Raw genomic sequence first — 21,621 nt, 5'->3', positions numbered from 1 at the left:
TGAGGGTGCAATCATGTTATCGCTAGTTTCGGTACAATTTTGTCGGATAAAAATGTTCGACAAATTGTGGGCAATTTTCAAGATGTTGTAAATACCTTGTGCGGGTATCGTTGAACGATTGTTTATGTAATACGGTGTACTCAGTGGACTTTATTTACGTTTACTGTGCACTGGAGAGGCTTTTTTTGGTTGAATAAACTAAACTAAAATTTGGAATATTTTGCATTTAAATTTTTATAATTTTAGGCGTATAAATCGGAACTATTGTTATTGGAACCATTTATAGACATAATTAAAATGAAATCATTCTTGTGGAACTAACTGGAACGATTAAATAAAGCGTTTGTCATCAAATTGCCATAGTTTGGCTGCAAAAAAAACCATACCACGGACAATAAAGGAATGAGTAAAGGCAATAGATACAACCATGCTAATTCGTGTCGTGTAACGAAGATCTGTGTCGCCCACCCAGAAGATTGGCGTTAATGATTAACTCATGAAATTAATTGACGTTGTGAAACACTTCGTTGACAAGCAAGAATGAACTGTACAAATAGATTTTATTAGCTCGGAACAAATTAACCTGACGAACTGCTAACGAAATGTTGACTTCCTCTCCCACAACAGAGCTGGATTCACTTTACAACACCAGGCGCAAGTAGTGCCCTACTGGTTGCTCTATGTGTGTCGAGTTTATCAGAGACTCAACGATTGCACGCGCATTACCAATTAGACGATGCGTCAGAGGAATCAAAATCCCTCGCCACCTAGTATCATTTTAAGCCTAGTTGCAACGGTTGTTAGTTAAAAAATAGAAAACATGATATGCAACTGGTTAATCACAGCTACCCTGCTTTATGTTTAGTTTTTGGCGCTTTTCCTTCACCCAGTGGTGATTAAAGAAACAAGGTTAGGTTCGAGGTTAGGCCCTGAAGATGAGCGAACGTTAAACCCAAACCTGCCAGCCTCCAGAGTACTGTGTTGCCAGCCTACAGAGCTCTTTTGTCGTTCCATTGGGCCTCCGTGGGACTGTGGTTGAAACGAAACCGGGATTTCTCACACGAAATTAGCTTACTTTTACCTGGCCTGGAAAATTGGTGGCAAAAGATTTTCTCATTTTTTGATTGTCTTTAGTGTCTTTGTTTCTGTTTCCGTTGCCATCTATCTCTTCATTAGCTGAGGATCCAAACAGCGAAGCAGAAAAAGAGAGAGAGAATGGTTGGGTGGGCGTAAGACACAGAAAATCATCCCCCGATTGATAACTCAAAATTCAATATTCGAGTGAGGCAATAATTTATTTCCATTCCGATGTCAGTAACACACGCGCAACTACATGGTTTATCGAACACAGTAGAGTTTGGTTTTTCTTCCCCATGACCTTGCTTGCTTTCCTTTCAATGACACGTCCCGAAGAAATTGGCGCTGCAGGTGATAATTTGTAATGATATTTTAACACCAAATGTTTGGCTCCAACGAACGATACTTGATTGTGTGTTTTTTTTACCTTGCCCATCACGGCAAGGTTGTTCGTTGCTATCAACATCGTGTAGCGGTTTTGATGTGTTTGTATGTTCACTTCTTCATCTTTTTCTGTTTTTTCCCCGTACCTTTACGTGGCGCCCTAGCACTCCCGATAACCTAACTGGCACGGTAGAACATTATTATGACAGCAGGAAAAAGTTTATAGGCCCCGAAATGTCTTGCAAAGGTAGCGCAGAACGCTAAGAGCCGTCGAACTTGTTATCTTGCTCCTGCTCTCCCTCCCAAACCACCCTTTTACGCATCAACGCATGTCCCTTAACAGTTGTCACCTCATTTTTGTGTGTGACTTGCGTATGTGAAGTGTGTTTTATGGTGGGTATCATCAACCCCGTTGTACGGTGACGACGTTTCTCTCGAGGTAGTAAATGTGACCCGCAACATCAGCATAAAACTACCGAATGGTAAAGCGTAGTAAGGTGTGAACGTTAATAATTTTCGCAACATTTTATGATGCGTTTTGATTCGTTGCCAAAGTCATGGATGAGTAGAAATTAATTTAAAAGATTAGTTTTATTATTAAGACGCCATAAACAGAGCTGCAGTGAGGGATAATAAAATGTCTGTTAATCGAAAATGTACCATTACAAATTGGATTAAATCATAAATTTTGTTTCAGTTTTGTTTAGTGTTGACATTTTCTCACCTCTTCCGACTTTACGCCTTCAGAAATGCAGAGGCTTTCCACTGCATAATAATTTCATCCAACACCTAAACTGCTCTCGGGTTTTCAATCGTACGCAGCAGTACATGTTCGTGCGATACATTGCTGTTGGTTGCGTAAATTACAGGTGTTGCTGTCACCACCGCCCTCGGAGTAGTCAGTAGTTGAGTCCATTCCCAGCAACATGTGTTACTGCACATTTCATCTACCCGAAATCAGTCATACTGCTAGCGACAAACAGGAATGTGTCTCGAGTGGGAATCAGGTTTATTTTGTCGTACAATTTCTCGGACAGTGCAGTTCCATTCGGGTTGATTGGTGGGTTTGGGTTATAGGTTTTGCTCTAGATTCCCAGTTTTTGATATGCTTCGGTCGTAACGTCTTGTCGTAATTCGTAGCAACGCCTAACCTTATGATCCCTGTATGGTCTGCAGGTTTTTCGTGTAATATGGGGAAGACCTCACAGAAAACGTGACCTGATGACGAAATCCAAGGTGTCCTAGATTAGGTGACCAGTGCGAGAAAAAATGGAGATCTAGTTCTCCTGTTTCGGGAGCCTCATTCAGCCGGACATTCTGTTCTTCTTGAAGAGGATAGCTTGAGTCGATCCAAGAACTTTGATGTTACAAAAGGAACTCCAAGGTTTTAGACAATGAGACCGCACCAAAAGAAATTGTCTAAGTATTTAACAAAACAGGAAATGTATAAGACTTACTCTACCCATCTAGCAGTTGGTTTCTAGTTGTAGGTTAGTATGTACTGCCTTGGTAATGCCTTGGTAATAATTAAGACACTTGTCTGCTTTTTGCTTTACTACTCAATGCCATCCTTGGCTATAACCGGCATCGCCCAAACACTGTCCTTGCCTAACACGGTCACTCTGGTTTGCTGACATATGAGAATGGACATTACCACAACACCACAAACAGCCCTGCGCACTTATTAAACTTCTAACTCTCCCCCTATCACAAGCATAAGAAATGTGTAGGTTTACACGCGGCCATTCTTCTAAGGCAGCTTTCAACACCTTTCAACGGCACTGATTAACATATACGTTTAGTGCATTTACGCCTTTGTGTTGCAGCTGCAACTTGCTGCAACATCTGTAAAGACACCTTTTTTTTGGGGTGAAGTTTTCCGTCACTGTCACAACTATGGCCGGGTGTCCGGGGTCGCAGCCGCATTGGATTGCATTTCTCTCAATTAATTGACTGGCGGCTGTCAGGTTTATTGCGTTCACCGTCGCCTTTTCTACGCTTCCGACTGTAGAAAAGTGCCTGCTTTCCTTAATTTACTGCTGCCAAAGTCAGGTCGGGTTTTTCTTCATTCATCATTTGCTCCGCTGGCCGTGGTTTGGTGCAATGATTGAAACCGAATGCAAATGAGATCGGTGTCGTTAATTATCTTTGACGTGGCGGCAGTGAGAGACAAAAAGTCTTATGGTGTAGTGTGCTTTTTTGGTTTGTTCATTTCTCAAGTCTCCAGATCTCGATGGAGAGGTTTGTTCTCTTAGACATATTGATCTTTAGCTTAAAGTTAGCTTGTTGTCCTGAATTTTAGAAGAAGTGAGTGTTGCTGATACGTTTCCCTGTATCCTATATCGTCTAAATTGATTAATTATGAAGATATAGGTATTCGTTCCAATTTTATAGTATCTCCTTATTTCCATAGTGAAGCTAGCCCAATAATACTGGGATGAATTAAGTTTTCCTTGTCGGTGTGCCATTCAAATTTAAATTTTATTACCCTTGAAGGCGCATCTTGGGGAAGTACATTGAAAACTGGTTCAGCATTCAATCTCCCCAAAAAGCACGCACTATCAATCATATTGCCTGCCGAAGTGCACTTTGCCGCTTGCGTTCGGATGCATTTTATTCACCTTGTAGTTGTAGTGAAATGGATGTAATAAAAGAATGGTGTTTGTAAGCGAACAACCGACAGACGCGAACAGCGCTATTGAAGCTTTCCAACTGAGGTGGCAAAGTGCACTTGAAATTTGCATTTTGATGATCTTCGCAAAAGAGGAAGGTGATTCGACATATGTCTGTGTGTGTGTATGAGCGGGCCTCTGTCTGCACTTATTCGCGTGGGATGCGTTTCCGTGACTAGACTGGAAAAGTGCATTCCGAGCGTGTCGGAAGCTTTCCTTGAGCCAGAATAGGTTATCCTCATCTCGTATCTCACAATCAAGAATCTTCGTCTTTCAAGACGTGTATGAACTACAAACAAGTAGCTGAACATGGTAAATCGTTCTTTTAAAAATCAATTGTTAAAAAATACACGCAATAAAATGAATATCGATTTCTTTGTTTTTCACCGTCTCGGAAGCTTCTTTCCATTGGTAATTCTGGCACCTGTTTCTGTACGCATTTGAAAATACATTGATGCATGAGCAAGGTTTAGGAGGCGACTTCGTTACCATAATTTAAGACCTGCCGAAAACCGGTATCCGAATGTAACACTTCGACTGTTGCTTCGGTGGAACCACTTTTTTGCATTTTTAACATTTTATAGAGCTATTAATTTCGTCTCTATCAATTTTCTATACCAAACAGGCTGGATTCAATGCTTTAATTTCTTGACATTTCATATGTTATTTTGAAGATTTCGTGAGACTTTACTAATGCTGTTCTGTATCGCGTTTTTATTGTTGTGAGATAAGATTTCAAATTACTATTGTATATTGCCAGGAATAGGCTCGAACTACGTCCGTTGTGTAATGAAATACGATCTGATCTGATTCCCTCCCAGATGAGGTAACGACATATTTGATCCGAACAAACGAACCATACCATTTACAAAGGGCCACACGACTCGTAGCGTGTTATGCTTCATTTACCGATTTGCTGATCAATATCAGTGTGCTGTAGTGTACAATGTCTTCACCTATTCGGTACCGACGAATTTACAAGAGACGCAGCGAGTTGGTAAATTTAACATATCTTGCCTAATTTTCGTTGCCATCGATCATCATCATTAACGCAATCTACCACAGCCTGCGGGGTTCGCTAGGGTGTCGTTTTTCACCGATTGTCGGCAAATTCATTAGGTTTGTGCAACGATAACAATCTTTCAGTAAAGCTTTTAAGTCATTTTTTTCTTCACCGCTCTTCACTGTCTGATTATGCGCAAGCATAAGAGGAAGTTGATTACCTTTTCTTACCACAGGTCTTAATCAAACGTTGGCACTAAATAATGGGTCGCTCAGGTGTTAGCGGTCACGATTTTAGTTTCATTATTTAGGGATTTTAATGGCCATAGAGGAACTTAGTGATGGAAGAAATGAAACTATATCTTTCTCTTGTCCGACTACGGCTACTCCTCCTTCTTCTACTCCATTATGCAAACACGTGGTGCACAATGGTGCATTTGCATTTTTTGGCCAACAGCGAAGGAAGATCGTTCCATTGTTGGGCGCACTTTCTATTTGATGGATCACTTTTCATCGTCTAATTTTTGTACGTTAAGCTGATTTTAATTTCATTGATGAAATTTCACCTAATAAAGCGCACGTGGTTGAAAATCACGAAAATAATTATCGTCATGCTTTACTTGCACACTGACGGAAAATTGGTCAAATCAATGAATTAAATTCAATTTTTATTGTAGTTGAAAAATAATTGCAAACGATGAAAAAAAGGTTTCCAATACGCGAAAATCCAAACGATAAGTGGGCAAGTTTACGAAGAACGCACTGCAAATGTTTTCGTGTAAATGGGCGAACTGTTTGTTCATTTTCGACACGCACATCGTACATTGAAAAGTAGAATCAATAATATGTTACAAAGCAATAGCTAAAACCTTAAGAAAAAAAAAACATCATCAAAATTGCTCACTTCGTACACATACATATGTAGCTGGAATCACGAAAGGCAGACCGTTGCGTAGTTTTTGCTTTTGCAACAAAGTAGTGTTGCACAAACCGGTACCAATCGCTAAATTCTAATCATAATCGGAAGCTATAATTATTAAATTCCATCGAACAGGAAGGGAGCTCCAACAGCGAGGGGGCTTAAAATACTGTTGGCTGACTTTGCACATTCGGTGTAGTAAGTGGATTTTGTTTAACCGTTTGCATTGCCGTATGCTAACAGGAGAATGGTTTTGGTGCACTGTTTAGTGTGCTAATTTGCATAATGGCTGTACCATGACGAAGTTGCCACCGAGCATATTTCATTATACACTTCCGTAAGAAAGGCGATCGTCGTTCTTTCCCCCGATTGTCTCGCGATGTTGGCGTCCGTAAACTAATGAAAAGGTTGCTTCTAGGCGTTACCATTGAGTTGCAGACGACGCAACTCGCGAGACATTTTTTATGACTTTAAACCCCAAAAAAGCAGCGGATAATCTAATAAGGTGAGGCAACAAACCCGTCACACCGCCGCCGTTGTTGTTTGCAAGGAACAAACCGTCAAGCGAAGTGAGGCCAGATTGTTGTATCTGACAGAGGAAATACAAACCACCGATACTCACCTTGTTCTCTCGTGCCGATGTTTGTTTTTATTTTTTATTTTGTCTTTTCGTGGTTTCGGATAACATTCCTCCGTCTACCGAGCAGAACGAAACGCATTCTAGCGATGACGAATGTGACATTCGTAAGAAAAATCTTTCCAGTTTCTTTTGTGGGGTGTGGATCGTGCACCATGGTGCTAGGTGTGGCCAAGGAAGGTTGAACCATATTTCGAAGTCCAGTGGTTTGTCTTTGGCGTGAAAAGAGATCTGATTTCAAATTGTATAATGGATTGTTGACATTCCAATTTTTTTTCCTTTGATTGTTGTTTAATCGGGACCGGGAACAATTTTTTTTTAATTGATGAATAGTTTGGCCACATCACATTTTATTCTTCAAGACAATATAATACATAAAATAAAGACAAAGCTCGTAAAAACAATGGTTTAATCATTCAATTAATTTGCACTGCAACACTATGCTGCTGACACACATTTAATCTTCACTTTCAATTACGTCTTTGGACGTTATTTTAAGTAGCCAACCCGCTTAAAATATATTCTCCATAAATAACCACTATTCGCGCTTTGCGCAGAAACATCTGAAAACGGCTTAAAAGGCAAAGAAAGGTTCTTGAAAATTTGTGTCAGCTTTTTTTTTGCTAGAACTCCCACTTGACGGTAATGGAATTCTTGCTCGCATACTTCAAGCTGCCAATTCGCTTCGTTTGGTAAATCGTGCGGGGACCGTAAGTACGCGAAACAAGTGTCATTGAAGATTCGCATTCCCCCCAAAGAGGAGCAGCGTTGGGAGGAATAATCGCACAATCTGCTCCATATTTCGGTTCGCCTTGGTTCTCTTCAGCGATGAAGCGCACCCCATAAATTGCAAACCTCGCTTTTCTTCGTTGCACTTGGCTGTGCCGGAAGTTTGATTACTTCCGGTAATCAGTATCCTCTCATTTTCTGCCATTCCCTCAAAAGGTAAGGGTTGGAACACGTGCCATAAATGTATGTACTATCAGGAGTACAAACCATTTTTTGGGACAATTTTAGGAACAATTTTCTCAATCACAGAAAATGATTGAAATTCCTTCACACACTGACTGGCGCGAGAAGCACAGCTGTTTTTGTGGATTTTATTTGAGTTCGTTATGTGATCAGTACGGGCAACTCGCTCGGTGGTCTTCCACATATTTTCTATGCTAAATTGTAAAAATGTTCCAGCCTGAATTGTGCCCCCAACTCACCCACTTTCCAACGAGTGCATGCGAAATGTTTTTAATAACTTTTGGAAGTGTTCTCTTGTGTTTTGTTTGGGAATCGTGCGGCACAGCTGGATTTTTCATCATTTTCTTCAATAGCCGCTAATCTTGTCGCCGAAATCATTTCCACGATCGGCTGAACACGGGTCTGCCTTTTTGGATGCGATGGTAGGGTGGGTATTGAATTGCTTGCGCCTTAGCTTAGACATTTCATCTCCCCACCTCAAAAGGAAAGTGAAATCGATGATTTTATTGCATGTTGTATGTGTTGTATGTTTTTTCGGTTATTCGCTTTTTTTGTGGTACTCCACTCAACATATTCTTACCACCCTTGCCGGCTATTCACGCAGCACAGCCGCTCCATTTAAGGTTTTGTGAAACCCACCGATTTGGTGCGAGCCCCGTAGTGATCACCTCTCTCGTGATCGTGATTTATGTTTTCTTCCTATCGTCAGCGTCATGGCGCTGGTGGTGTTATTGTCGCTTGAAGCGCTGAAATGTGCGCCAAATGGTACAGGCAGCAGGAATGTGGTGGCCCCGAATAAATATATGTCGCAAGGCTCTATGATCATTGGATGCAATGCGGCGGCCGAGGGGAAGACAGCATAAGGTGGTCTTTCGGTCCCTTTTAAGGAACATTCCAAAATGGAGGAGATTCCAGCGACGGGGATGAAGTGGAACGTCACGAAGTAAAACTCACCAGTAAAGGGAGTGGTTGTTTGTAATGAACTAACAAGAAAGAAACCCTTTTCCTACCCGTTGAGAAGACACGATCTGTATAGTGTGAGGTAGTCAGTCTGCTTCTTATTAAGCTTCTTATTGTATGATGTGCGAAATCAAACGAAAGTGAAATTTCATTTTCGATTTCTTGCTCAGTCATGAAATATCGTGGACATATACTTTTGTTGCAGATAAACAGATTTGCAATTCTTATTCAATACTTTTTATATTTTGTTATACCAGAATAATTCCTTTGATTGTGACAATTGATGTAAAGGTCACTTGGATTTGGAGCATCCCTTTTTGCTTTAATATATCGATTAAAGTTTAACTCTTGATAGAATAGGACCACTTCTAGGTCACTCGTTTTGCGAACTTTATGTGACACTTCATATTGCTGCTAGAAGCCTCCATCACCTTCCGTGGTGTCTTTCCTTCCTCATCCGTCCCGGTGTCTGTCTGTCTGCATTTATCTGACATTAAGGGTGGGTTTATAATTCGATATTGAACACCCGAACCGTGCGTCCGTATTTCCGTCATTCTACCTCATGGCGAAACTGTTGAAACGGATACTTGAAGCAATTATTTTAACCACAACAGTTCATAATTAAATTGTCTAACCTCACAAACACCCGCCCAAACTCTTTTCCCGCTATCGTTTTGCTTACAGCTTCATTGAGCTAATTGAGTAAGTCATTCCAATGCCTTTTGTCCACCCACTCACTCTGATGGTGGTGGAGGTGGCGGTCACAAACACCTTTTTTTCGTTTTGTAGGATTATGCAGTTTTTTAGTTTGTTCTCCACTGCAAATAGAGCTATGGAGAGTTTGCAATTCCGGTTCGACGTTAGATCTGAGCAAAATGTTTTGAAAGCGTTTTTGTTTTCGCGTTTGCTTGCCGCCGCACTTGGATAGTAAAATGGTCAATCGATCAATGTCAATCATGTTGTTGTATAGTACGCAGGCAGGCGAAAATGGAACATATTTTTGAAAACAGACGTATTAGTCATTGGTACTCAAGAAATGCATTTATTAACCTTGGAGGTTGATTTATTTAATTTAGAATTATTGTTATATAGAATATTATACATAATAATACATTAACATTTTACCAAAAGTGATTTTACTTGTATCGAATGCTAGAGAAAGAATCGCGTAAAGTAAACGGATAAGCGTTTCTAAGCGTTCTCATCATCCGCTATTCAGTTACACGTTCCCTAACGGAACATCATTTTTGTGGTCGGTAGAGTGCTGTGGAAATGTTCGTTTCAGGTGTTAAAAAAATAATCAAACAGCATCTTCCGGCAGGCTGATTTTTCGTACACAGCTGCTGTACGTTCTAGCAAATTTGCTTCAATGGCCATGAAAATGGTTTTCCTTACATTCCATGAGCGTTGTTTTTTTCCACGCACGTACAACAGTATGATTCCGGCTCGGGTGTAAGCATATCAGTGCCTTCCCTTACTTGGCTGCATGCTAGCCCGCTGCGCTAGGTAGAGGAGTTTCAGTTGTTGTTCATTTACTTCCATTTGTACTTTAATATTTACAACGCACTAAAGGGGAACTTGCGGCGAATGAAAATTCCCACTGGAGGCTGTGTTGTACCCCCCAAGAGAACAGAAGGCTTTCAATTCTACATGAAGAATGTGTGTGTGTGTGTGGATTTTTTTCCTCCTTTTTTTATGTTAAGTAAGTTTTGTAACGAGCATTTTTGCCGTGTGTTTACCAGTTAGTGTGGTTTACCAGCGTGCTACGAACGATCATGAGTAAAAACTACCCCAAAACGTGCTTCATCCGGGGTTTCTCTTATCGTTCAACGTTTTGTGTGTTATGTAAATGAGTGTTGTTTGCTCTGTTCTTTTATTTTTGCTTTTTTTTCTTCTTCTCTCTGTTAATAACAAATGTGCCAAGAAAAGATTCGGTGTTGCTCACTGCCGGCTAATCATCGTAAGACGACCGTGATGATGTCTTAGTTTTGTCAAGCATAAAAGTGATTTACTCTAGCTCATATTTGTGCATTTTAAAACGCTTTTTTCTTATTCAATTACTCAATTAGTTATAAACAGGTTTATGTTAAAAAAAAACAATTAATCTAATCAAAATTATATTTATGATTCTCCAAACTAACACAATTTCAAAAACAAACAATATACCAAATTTACCGTTTTACAACCGTCGTTATATCCGTCCGAGCGTTATTTTACAATCATTTTATTTACGACTATGCCCCAACATTCACGGTCCACCCATCGTCTGCAAGTAAACTTCCGGTGTGTGAAACACCTCACTGACTCACTCTCTGTCTGTCTGCCTGCTTTTTCGGCACACGTACGAAATTTTCTTTACCATTTCCACCTTTCGAGCAGCAGCGAACTTACTGTCAGCCAAAACACGAGCTCAGTGTCACGGACAGTGACAGCGCACGAATGCGTGAAGCTTTGCAGAACACTGTGAGTTCGTTGCCCCAAACCCAAAAAAAAAACCTACAGCCAAAACAGAATAACTCCACTCACATCCTATGCATGTTGGCCGCAACGCAAGTCTTCGAGGAAAAATGTAAACCGCCTCTGCCAGTCATGGTGGTGGAACCAAAATTAATAAAAAGCATCAGAAGTGTGAAGTGATTCCTTCACCATGACCTCAGCGCCGGCATATGCATTGGCATTGGCGCAATGGTCTGGTTGAAGTTAGTAAATTTGCGTAAAATTATAACCACTCGGTTGTTTTCTTTGCTGTGTGTGTTTCAATCAAGGAAAAAGAAGCTTTACGTTGACGTATAAAGAATTGGAAGAAAAAATAATTCTGAGAGACCTCATTGATGGCGAGCAAAGTGATCATTGATTCGCTTCAGGCACAACTTCCGCAGATGTTTTGGGAGTTGAAGTTGGAAAAGTTGGTCAAAATGCGTTGTAAGAATGGTTGTTTCTGCGTAGGTTTAAGACTAACCGTATATCTCCTTCTTCTGCGAGTTCTTCTGTATAAAATGGCCAATTTTATTTTTTAGTACCTAGTTTCAATCCAAAACTGATTCTAAATATTCACTGTACATCCCATTTAATAAATTTTATCGCTTTTTCACGATGGCTTTGATTGCACTTTCTCACAAAAAGATACAAAACAAACCGTCCACCTATCTCTAGACGAAATCAGTAAAGCGTATTATCGACATTTCGGTCTAAAATTTCAACACATTTATAATTAATATATCTTCAAACACCTTCCCATGTGTTGGGGCGCTCGTGCTGAAATGAATGTTCACAATCCAAACACCGCCGCACGTCCGGTGAACCATGTCGGAAACATAAATATTAACCATTTTCTTTTATTTCTTCCATTTGCAGGTAAGCAATTCTCACACCGAACGACACTAGAGCAATAATTGGAAAATGACTCTGAATGAAGAAAATTAGATGGAAAGCCGGCGCAAAACCAGGTTTGGGACGTAAATCGAGCGTTAAATGGAGTCAATGCTTTAATCATAAAACTATTGCTTCTTATTGTTAGTTAGTCATCTTTGCAAATTGTGACCGGCACATCAAAGTGCGCAAAATTTTCAAACGTTCTTGTCCCCTTTTCGGTTGGATGGGTCATGTTTTATTCATCGAACACTGGGAACAGTTTGAGATTGTGCTGTGTGTGTTTTTTTAAATAATTTATTTAATTGTTATGCAATTTAGATAATTTAATTGGAGTTGTATTTAAGTCATGCGATTTTTTTTTTGCTTAGGGTACATGTTTTTATTTAAATGGCAAAAGTGCGTATGCTGCGTAAGCAAAACACATCTGCAAAACAGCTGGCGACAGCAAGGTAACAACGGAACACCTACAATCATACTACAATGCTACATTTACAGTCAATCGCATTGAGAGAGAGAGGAAACGTAGTCCACGCAAAGCTTTTTCGGTGTGTCGTGTCAGCGATATCTAGCTCAATCTAGGGGTTGGAGAAGGAACCAACGCACACCACCGTATACTGGAAGCATAATGCTGGCCGACCACATTTACACACCAACAACTGAAGCCCCCCAAGCATCATGTGGGCTTTCCGTTGGTTCGTCGTGTGAAACCACTACCCTTTTAACGCGCGCCTAAGAAAACAACAACACAGAGCACAAACAAACCAACAGCTCACCCCCACTAACACCACGATGTATTTCGTTTTTCCACCCTCTAAAGCGCGAGCTCTCGGGGAGTATCTATTCCATTCATAGTCCGCGATCTTGTCCGCGGTAGTATGTTGTGTTGCGTACCTTTCAGTAGACAAACACACACGCAAACATACAGAAAGAGCGTCGGTGCGGAGAGACGAGAGAGCCCGGTTGACCATAACCACGACCAACAACGTAGTTGTGTGGTTTGCGTGTGTTGCGCACGGATCGTGGCCTGTTGTGCACGCGTCATCTCACAATTCTACGCCAACCATTAACGGGAACGGTCGACGACGACGACGAAGACGTAAACTTCGAAGCGAGTTCGCGAGGATCCGCGAATCGAATCGCGGATCAAATGTTTAATTAAAAGAACAATCAACATACTTTCGATACAAATTAAGGCAAGGATGGAGAAAAAATATTATAAAAGTGTCCATAACAATAGTGTAAAATATGTGCGTTGTTATTTTTAAGAAAAATGCATAAGTTGATATCGAAGACGTGTCAAAAAAAGTAACATTTTTTTGAAAAAATACTTACTATGTGACCACCGGTAGTTTGCGAGTGTGTGATTGTATAAGAAAATGAAGTGTTTTTTTTAATGCGTTCGTTTGCATTGCAATTACATCCGGTGGCTAGCAATACATGTTTCCGACCTTTTTTTTGCATACACGTGTGCAACGTGATTGTGGTGCCTTTTTTTCCTCGTGAACGATGGTTTAGCCGTTTAGCAGTAGTCCTGTGTTCACGCGGCTTGCCGACACAGTTAAAAAAAGGGGTCGTTTGTGCGTTTTGTTTTTATGGAAAAGTGCAAAACAAAACAGTGTTTAAAAAAGTTATTCGTGACATATGCAAAATTTTCGGGTTCTTTGTGAGGTGTGTTTGGTCGAAAAAAAATATGCAAAGAACTGAAAAGTTATGTGTGTAACAAAAAAAAGAATTTTAAAGTCAACTTAAGAAAACTTAAAGTACAAACAAATAATGAAAAGCTTATGCAATGCTCGCTTTCGTATGTGTGAAGAGAATGGCACCAGCAAGTGGGCAATTTAAAAGAGAAATTTTAAACGTTCGAATTTCCTGCCAGGTCGTTCCAGACCGGTCCATTTTCCCGGATTGGTGACGTTTGAGCGCCCGAGGGGGAAATAGACAGTTCAGCCAAGATAGGAAACAGTCCGGAATTGACCCGCTGACTTGTTGCGGTTATTTGTGGTATAAATGGGGTGCAGGCTTTGGCATGATCGTTGAGGTAGATGAAAAAAAAAACAAGCGCCCGAACCGTGACTGTTGCTCCAGCCTTTGCTGCCTTGAGAAATATACGAAATGTTAGTGACATGTTCTTTTTTTTACGAAGTCGCTATTATTGGTTGATAATGCGTAGGCGCCTGCGTCTATACCTTGTATCCGGACGGCCAGACTAGTTCAGTTTACGAAAGGAACTTTTGTCTGTCTGCAAGACACACAGCACAGCATACCTTTGGTCATTTTTCTTATCACATTTGCAACATGTGAGTGAAGGGAAAGCCTCGTCATTGCTCTCCTACGCATGCGATAGATTGCGGTCAGATCACAGAGCACTACTACATACAGCGACAACAAGAAAATACAGTAAATGTTACTGCAAGCTTGCTCCGTAGTCTGGTTAAATTGCCCTTCAGTTAGACCATGTCACCCTTAAGCACAGCCAGGGGTGTTGTTCGGTGGGCAAGTTTTCACATCGCAAACAATGGTCACAGACTGCCAATGGGATCTGTAACGGAATGCAACTCATGTGAAAATGATGGCCGGAACATGGACCACATGTACATGTTCTAGTGTATGAAAGTACTGGTTTGAGCTAAATTGAGAAAAATATTCTTGTAGAATAATACATGTATTAAGATGTACGTGGAGTGGATTTTTCCTCTAACACAACCATTGGATTGTTTTTCTGATGATCTGTTCTTAGAGATGAAATTAGCATCTTGTTGCTCCCTTCCCTTTTCTATCATGTATGTGCAAATAAAACCCTTTCCAAGGTTGGAGTGTTAAAATTAATTAGCATGTATCAAAGCATGATCCTTCCAAACCGTTTCAAACACGTCTCTAACTTATGGTGAAGGTAAACGCTAATTAAATCATAATTTACTACAAATGGATATAATTTTCGCCACCAATATATGTTGGCTAGCCGGGCAAGATTCGGTACATACCGCTTCAACACGCATACCGTACAACACGGTGCCTTTTTCGGGAGAGAAAATCACATTTTAATTTAATTAACAACCCACCGGTTTGTGATCGATTGACTTTTTTGTTGTTTTGTTTTTCCCCTCTCTCGGCGTGACCTTCTTTCTAGCTATATGACGGTTTACACCAGCGTATGATCGTTTGTCATCGTGTCACAATCGGGCAAAAACGTTCACAAACATATATAGGGATCCTTTTATGAACAATTTCAAAGAGACAGAAATGAGCATGCAATTTAGTCGCCTGCCAAATTCGATCACCGGTCGCTTTCGGCCATTTAACCGGGCGGGCTCATAAATGGTAAAATGAGTTGACACGCACCGTTCTTGTGAAATTTACACCTTTGCTTCGCTATCGTTCCACCGGCCAGAAGTCCCGCTTCGGTGTCTCGTGCTTGATCTTGGAACCGAAATAGATATTGCCGGATTGTTGTCTTGAAGCTGCCATTCCATACTGCACACCACAAGTGAAGAATTTACCGACAAAACTCGGCAAGCTTTCCATGAGAAGTCGCCCGAAATATCTAACACTTGTAAGAAGAAACATTCGGTACGATCGTAACACGCCACAACGAAGAGTTTCGATTGATGGACACTATTCGACGATAGTTTTTATGTACAGCTTTACGCGACATCGTCTAATTGGATGTCGCGTGCGTACGCAATTTTAATTCGCGAAGGTTGTGAACTAGATTTTGGGACAATTTACAAATGTTTTGCACTTACCTGTCATCGTGTCTTTCCATCTCCTGTTGACATCAATCGGGTGACTGATGCTGCCAGTGAATGTATTTATTGGAAACCGTTGTTGGAGACATAACCAGTCGTTGCTTAAAGTTCGTCACAGGAATTTATTTTGCCAGCAGAATAAAGCAACAGTGGTTGAAAGTGCTGCATAAAATTGTTAAATTTTACAAAACATACATCACAAACATCGGAAGAGTGAAAATGTTCAGTGACATTAATTTTATTGTAAACGAATATCAACCTAAATTTGGAACTTTCATTTCACAACCATTTTGGTGGGAAAACGGTTTTCTATTCTTGTCTGCAACCAATTAAGGTGGAGAGATCGCTGTTTCTAAACCAATTAATCATGTAATTAATCAACTCCGAAGTGAACCAGCTGCTGCTGACCTCTTGCAAGCGTAGAATTCGCCGCGAAACTGAAATTTAGACCATCTGATCAGACATTTTTGGGAGTAAAAGAAGAAAGGAGAAGAATCATAACTGAATTCATAAATCGGTAAAACGTCCACTGAATCGTGAAATTTCCTTCATAGAAGCTAGGGAAGTGAACTGTTTAGAAAAACAAAATTCACCCAAAAGCGGGGAACAACCTCCAACAAAAGCCCAACCAGTTGAGATATGCTGGAAAATTAATTAATCTTCCAAATTTGGGCGCTTCAAATTTTGAGTGTCTTTTGTGTTAACTGTCTGAGCCAGCCCGGTGCCCGGTGGAAAAAGAAAACAAATCCCACCTCGGACAGTATTGCGTGCCACCGTTACATTTTTGCAGTTATTCTTCACACCTCATACGGGCCGTGTACCGGTGTACGAATCTTTCCCATCCACTCGAAACTCGGAACCGATTTGAAGATCCGCTAAATGGCTCTTTTTTCATCGGTACACTCTTCCCGAAACTATTCATCCATCCACCTGGTGGGACGTTTGTTGCACACGAACCTAGTGGCCCATTTTAAGACCGACGTAGTGCAGTGTTCGTCTATCGAGAAGTTGTGAAAAACGAGGTGCCAACCGACGGATGAAAGTATTTTGCTGCAGGTGGCCACCAACGGTTTAGTGTGCTCTCGGTACTTGGAAGCTATTGCGTACGTCGTGCAACGGGAACCCTTTATCTGGCGAGATTGTTTCTCCTTTCCGCTCGTTCGTTCAACAATTTCGAGCCCAAGTGACCGAGAAAATTGAACAATTCTCGCTTTCGTTCGGGGCATATGCTGAGGGTGATGATGATGATGATGATCACTGTACCGTTTGCGTCGTCTTCAGTATTTTTTAACGGAAGAAAGGCGACTGTTCAGGAGGGGCCCTTAATAACGTGCCGAACGGTCACAAAGCCGGACCGAATATGTTGGTCACGTTCTCTTCCTTGGCTTTCTCCAAGCGCAAACGAATGATCTCTCCTGGGATTCGCTCCGTATGATGATCAAGCAATCAACATATTTTCCAAACATATTTACCGGCACACATTGTTTCGGCGTATGACCCTTCAAAAGGGAACGTTTTAGTGCTAGCGAGCTCCTGGAACGCTTTACACGTCGCAGGGTTCGTCACTTATGGTGCAAGTCTTTCGTTTGTTTGACACTTGAACGTTATAATGCGACGCGGCTAATGTTGTGGTCGCTGAAAAAAGAAAGTTTTTGTTTTGTCTTCTTTTACGACAGTTCAAACGGAAAGATTTTGTAAAACGATAATAAATTCAATGCTTATACAATACGGTTACACAGATTAATTTGGTGATAATAATCGAACTGTTGTGGTACGTGTTGCATGGATTGGATATTCAAGCGCATATGTCTTTAATTCCATCATAGTCATAATACCTTACTCTTCATTGTCATCGGGCCAGTTTGTGCTGAATGATTGATCCGCTTTCCGAAACAATTGTTTTATAATTCTTTGCGATTTTATACTTGAGCTGAAATACTTTAGGAACTTGACCGCCTTTGCATATCCGGTTGTACTGCGATCAACCTCGAACATCGGATTGTCCTACTACCGTGTTGCAGGCGTAGAATACGACCCCATAAGATCCGTATCACGTCAACCAAAGTTCCATTTAATTACGTAGTCTGACTACGTAGCAACATCAATAGAAACATACGCACACACAGCCAACGCACCCGTACTGGCCGGTATGCAAAGTTGTCCCTTTTGCCCAAGTTGCTACCGGCTTCGAAAACGTGCTTTTCGTGCTAAACTGGTCGATTCGGGGTAGTTGAAATCTGGCGTACGTGTCACTTTTGGTTCAATAAGCACCCTTTCCATGTACAACTGGTGTCGAAGTTTCGAACGACTCCGTGGTGAAGATCTGCACAATTCACAAGTGGGAAATGTTGAGTGTCACACAGCAAGATTAATGGTGCATTGCGGTTTGACCGTGAAGGGAAAGCTGGTAGACGGTGCTGTTTGGACTGCTGAGCCAGCGGGTTCGTTGCTTTCCTTACCAAATCTGATAAATGGTTGGTTTGTCCTCTTTTCTTTTCCCATTTCTCCATTGATCCGGAATGATAGTAAACTGCTAAGGGTTGTTTTCATGATGCATTTTCCTAATTGACATCTCTGCAAAACCTAATGACATTCATGGTTTCCGCTAAAACGAAAATCTGTTTACAACTTTCCTTTAAGTATTTAAGTTGTACCTCTTCGATAGAAATCCCAGTTTAGCGCAATTCGGTGCAACTAATTGTACTCCAGGAATCATTCTAAAATCCGCTACTCTCCTTTAAATGAATGAAATATCCAAGAATATATTTCTTCAATAAACGTTCACCTGCTATATACCGTAGGCGTCGATAGTAGTGTTCAAGTCACGCTCGGCAGGTGAGAGAAAAGGAACTACGTACGGACACTGCCGTCTGTTCTATTCTTTCGTCTAATCTTTATTTAATTGATGTCCGCATTTGGTATCCTCGATTGTATGATCATTCTTATCCCAAGAAAAAGATTAACCACTAGAGATTGTGCAATCAAAGACAAAAAAATATTTTATTCTTCAAAGAATGGGTTGTTTTTCAAGAATATCTCAGTTTCATTGTTGTTGCCTTTTTATATCTTTGTCACACAAAAACGAGAAGCACCACGCACCAAATCGCTCAATGTTAATGAGAAACACCTTCATCCGGGGGCACATGGGACTGATTAATAGCGCTAAGTATTAATTTCCCATCGTACGAGAGCACCCTCCCTGGTTTCTCACTATCGAACCATTTTCAAACGGCGTTGGACACAAAATTCCTCCTACGGCTTTGCCATCCCACGTTACGGAAGTGTGTGCACACTCACATCTGTATCACACGGAGCCGCACGTGGTTCTTGAGGCGTCGGAATGTCAAGATATTGAGTGGAGAACCGCAACAAAAATTGTGGCGAAAATGAATAGCTTTTGACCAAAGCAACTACACACTCCCGAACGTTAACGAGCGATAAATTCAACACCCCAAGCACACCAGCTTCAACTGCGCCCTTGTGTGTGTGGTACGCGCGGTGACACCATCTCGGTTTTCTGACGGTTTTGTGCGACCACAAGTGGATGATCTAAATTTTGTTTATTTTATTACATTCCTTTGTTCCTGTTTGTGCGGGCCTGAGAGATGTAGGTTCATATTTCATCTACCAAAAATTATTGCTACCTCGTGTGGTAAAGATTATTGCAATAAAAATACACGGTAGAACAGGTTACCCCTTTGGAACGTCGTTGCTTTCTTGTCTCAAATTGTGTGGTCAGTGATTTCTTCTCGATTTTGCGTGTATTTTTTAATCCCATCCCTGATGAAGCAGCAGGGTTTCGCAGCAAAATCCACTTTGCAAATGAAACCACCCAAAAACAGGTTCGTCGCTTTTCGTTGCATTGATGATGTCTTTTGATTACCATTGATAGAGAAGCAAAGAAAAACATTGTTGACCTTGATCGTTCGTCCTTCGACGATTATTCAGTTCATCATCTGTCTCTATTAGAGGTACTGTACCATCTGTAATATGATTTTCCGTTCGCAAAGTGATTTAATTATTGAGCGTGACGCAAAGAATAGATGCTATTCGCTTAACAGAGCAAATAACGCAACAGATTTTTTTCTTGTACATCTTTCTGTATTGCATAATTTGGCAAGCACGGTTGCTTCAGCGTTAAAGCTTAACAAAGCGTTATTCGCCGTACCACAGTTGATGGCAGTCATCAGTTCCGAATGGGAAGTTGACGTCATACGTATACACCTCCCTGTTGTGTTATCCATTCGCAAATTTCGTTTTGTGATTGGGTGGGTGTAATTTTGTAGTTTTAATTCTTTCGAAAGTCGAAAGGTGTATTTTTAAACATTAGGTAACGCTGTAAACTTTCTGACACCCAGCCATTGTTGATGAACTTGGAATACTGTACAGGAAAGATTCATTACGAGCGTCGTAAAATTGTTTTGGAATCGATTAAGCAACTGGCGCACGGTTCTCTTCAAAGGTAGGGATGGTAGGGATAGAGGGTTAAGTAAAGTTTGTGAATAATTTAAATATGTAAATGATTCTGCGATCGGCTTACTCGAACGTTCAAGGCAGCAAGATTTTGGATTCTCCGCTGTCAATGGAAGCGTTCGTCTGTCGCCGTCGTCATTTTGGTTCAGTGTTGTTTGCCAACTTTTTAGCATCCCCACCTGTCCAGCATCAACACAAACTTCCAGCTTTGTCAACCGTGTTGTGCTTCTAAACGGTTCAATTTTTCTTCTCAAAAAAGTTTCCGCAACGACGAACACAAACATTGTTGTGCGATAAACGTACACGGGCATGCAGACACGTCGGCAAGGCGGGAAGGCAAACAAGAAATCGAAAACAAATAAATAAATAAATAAGGAGCTCATCTCATCGCAGAACGTCGCCAAAAATTTCGTTTCCCGTTCGAGAATGGTAGAAAAGGTGCAGCAGGAGCAACAGAAGTAGGAATTTCCAAAAAACAAAAAACAACCATCTGACATAATCGTCTCTCCGAGAAGGTAGCAAAACCAACTGTCCGGTTAGGTTTTGTTCATTTCATCGTCCTTGCACCCTATGGTTGAGATATGTAGGGATGTGGGAAAAGTTATTCAACTATAAAACTTACAAACATGTGTGCATGTTACTTATTCAACTGAGACCTTCTTCAACTGTGTGTGACCATTGTGATGCTTTTGTTTTGCAGAAACGAACACAAGAAAGCGATGACAATGGAAAGTGCAAGTGCGAATGCAAACATTGTGCAAATTGAAAAATTCGTCAAGCGTGACAAAATTGATTACCGATACGATCGATTGTGAGATATTTTTGTGCTGCTTTTATCAAAAATATTGCTAACGAAAGAATACGAAGTGATGAAAAAAAGTTTATAAATGAATCAGAATAATACGAGAAAATTGTAACGAATATCAAAGGTGAAAATAATAACATAAAGGACAGAAAAATTTGTAAAGCGACACAAAACGAGTACCAAAAGTAAACAACAAATATCGCAAATATTGCATTTGGTGGAATGGTGAAAATTGTTGTCCAAGCAGCAACCTTCTAGGTGTGATTATTCTAAGCGATTACATACGTCCCCGTATCCTCGTATCATTGTGTGAATGTGAACAAAAACAAACGCAATGTTTGCGCCAAGAAACTCATCGCCTCCGCTGCACATCTACAACAGCGACGAGGTGGCCGCCTATCAGGTTAGTATCGCGTATGTGCTTCGGTGTAGTGATTATGGTGTTCTCTATTGTTGACATAACACAGCAGCAACCCAACACAAACTGTCATTTGGCTCCGTGTTGGGGTTGGGTTTGGGTGCAGCCCTTACTTGCCTCTCTAATTTTGTGTCTGAGGCACGTGGAACTATTCCTCTCCATGAGTTGAAGAAAAGAAAGGGAG

At 40.9% G+C, this 21,621-nt stretch overlaps 1 protein-coding gene across 6 annotated transcripts in view; it reads left to right on the top strand.

Annotated features, from left to right (window-relative positions):
• The window catches only part of LOC125763350 (mitogen-activated protein kinase-binding protein 1), a 98,836-nt gene that overhangs the window by 40,383 nt on the left and 36,832 nt on the right, over positions 1-21,621 (top strand). For 3 of the 6 annotated variants that reach the window (XM_049426398.1, XM_049426394.1, XM_049426395.1), the window contains 2 exons: positions 11,978-13,242; positions 20,915-21,422. The exons of 2 other annotated variants lie outside the window; for them this stretch is intronic. In XM_049426398.1, coding sequence (XP_049282355.1) covers positions 21,354-21,422 — 69 coding nt within the window. In that variant the 5' untranslated portion in view covers positions 11,978-13,242; positions 20,915-21,353. Of the gene's footprint in view, positions 1-11,977; positions 13,243-13,300; positions 21,423-21,621 lie in introns of those variants that run through there. One more of the 6 variants, XM_049426396.1, reaches the window with a different exon arrangement.

Source organism: Anopheles funestus, chromosome 2RL (assembly GCF_943734845.2).
Source record: "Anopheles funestus chromosome 2RL, idAnoFuneDA-416_04, whole genome shotgun sequence".
Classification (NCBI taxonomy): Eukaryota; Metazoa; Arthropoda; class Insecta; order Diptera; family Culicidae; genus Anopheles; species Anopheles funestus.
Note: the sequence above shows the minus strand (reverse complement) of the source record. Positions and strands in the feature narration are given on the sequence as shown.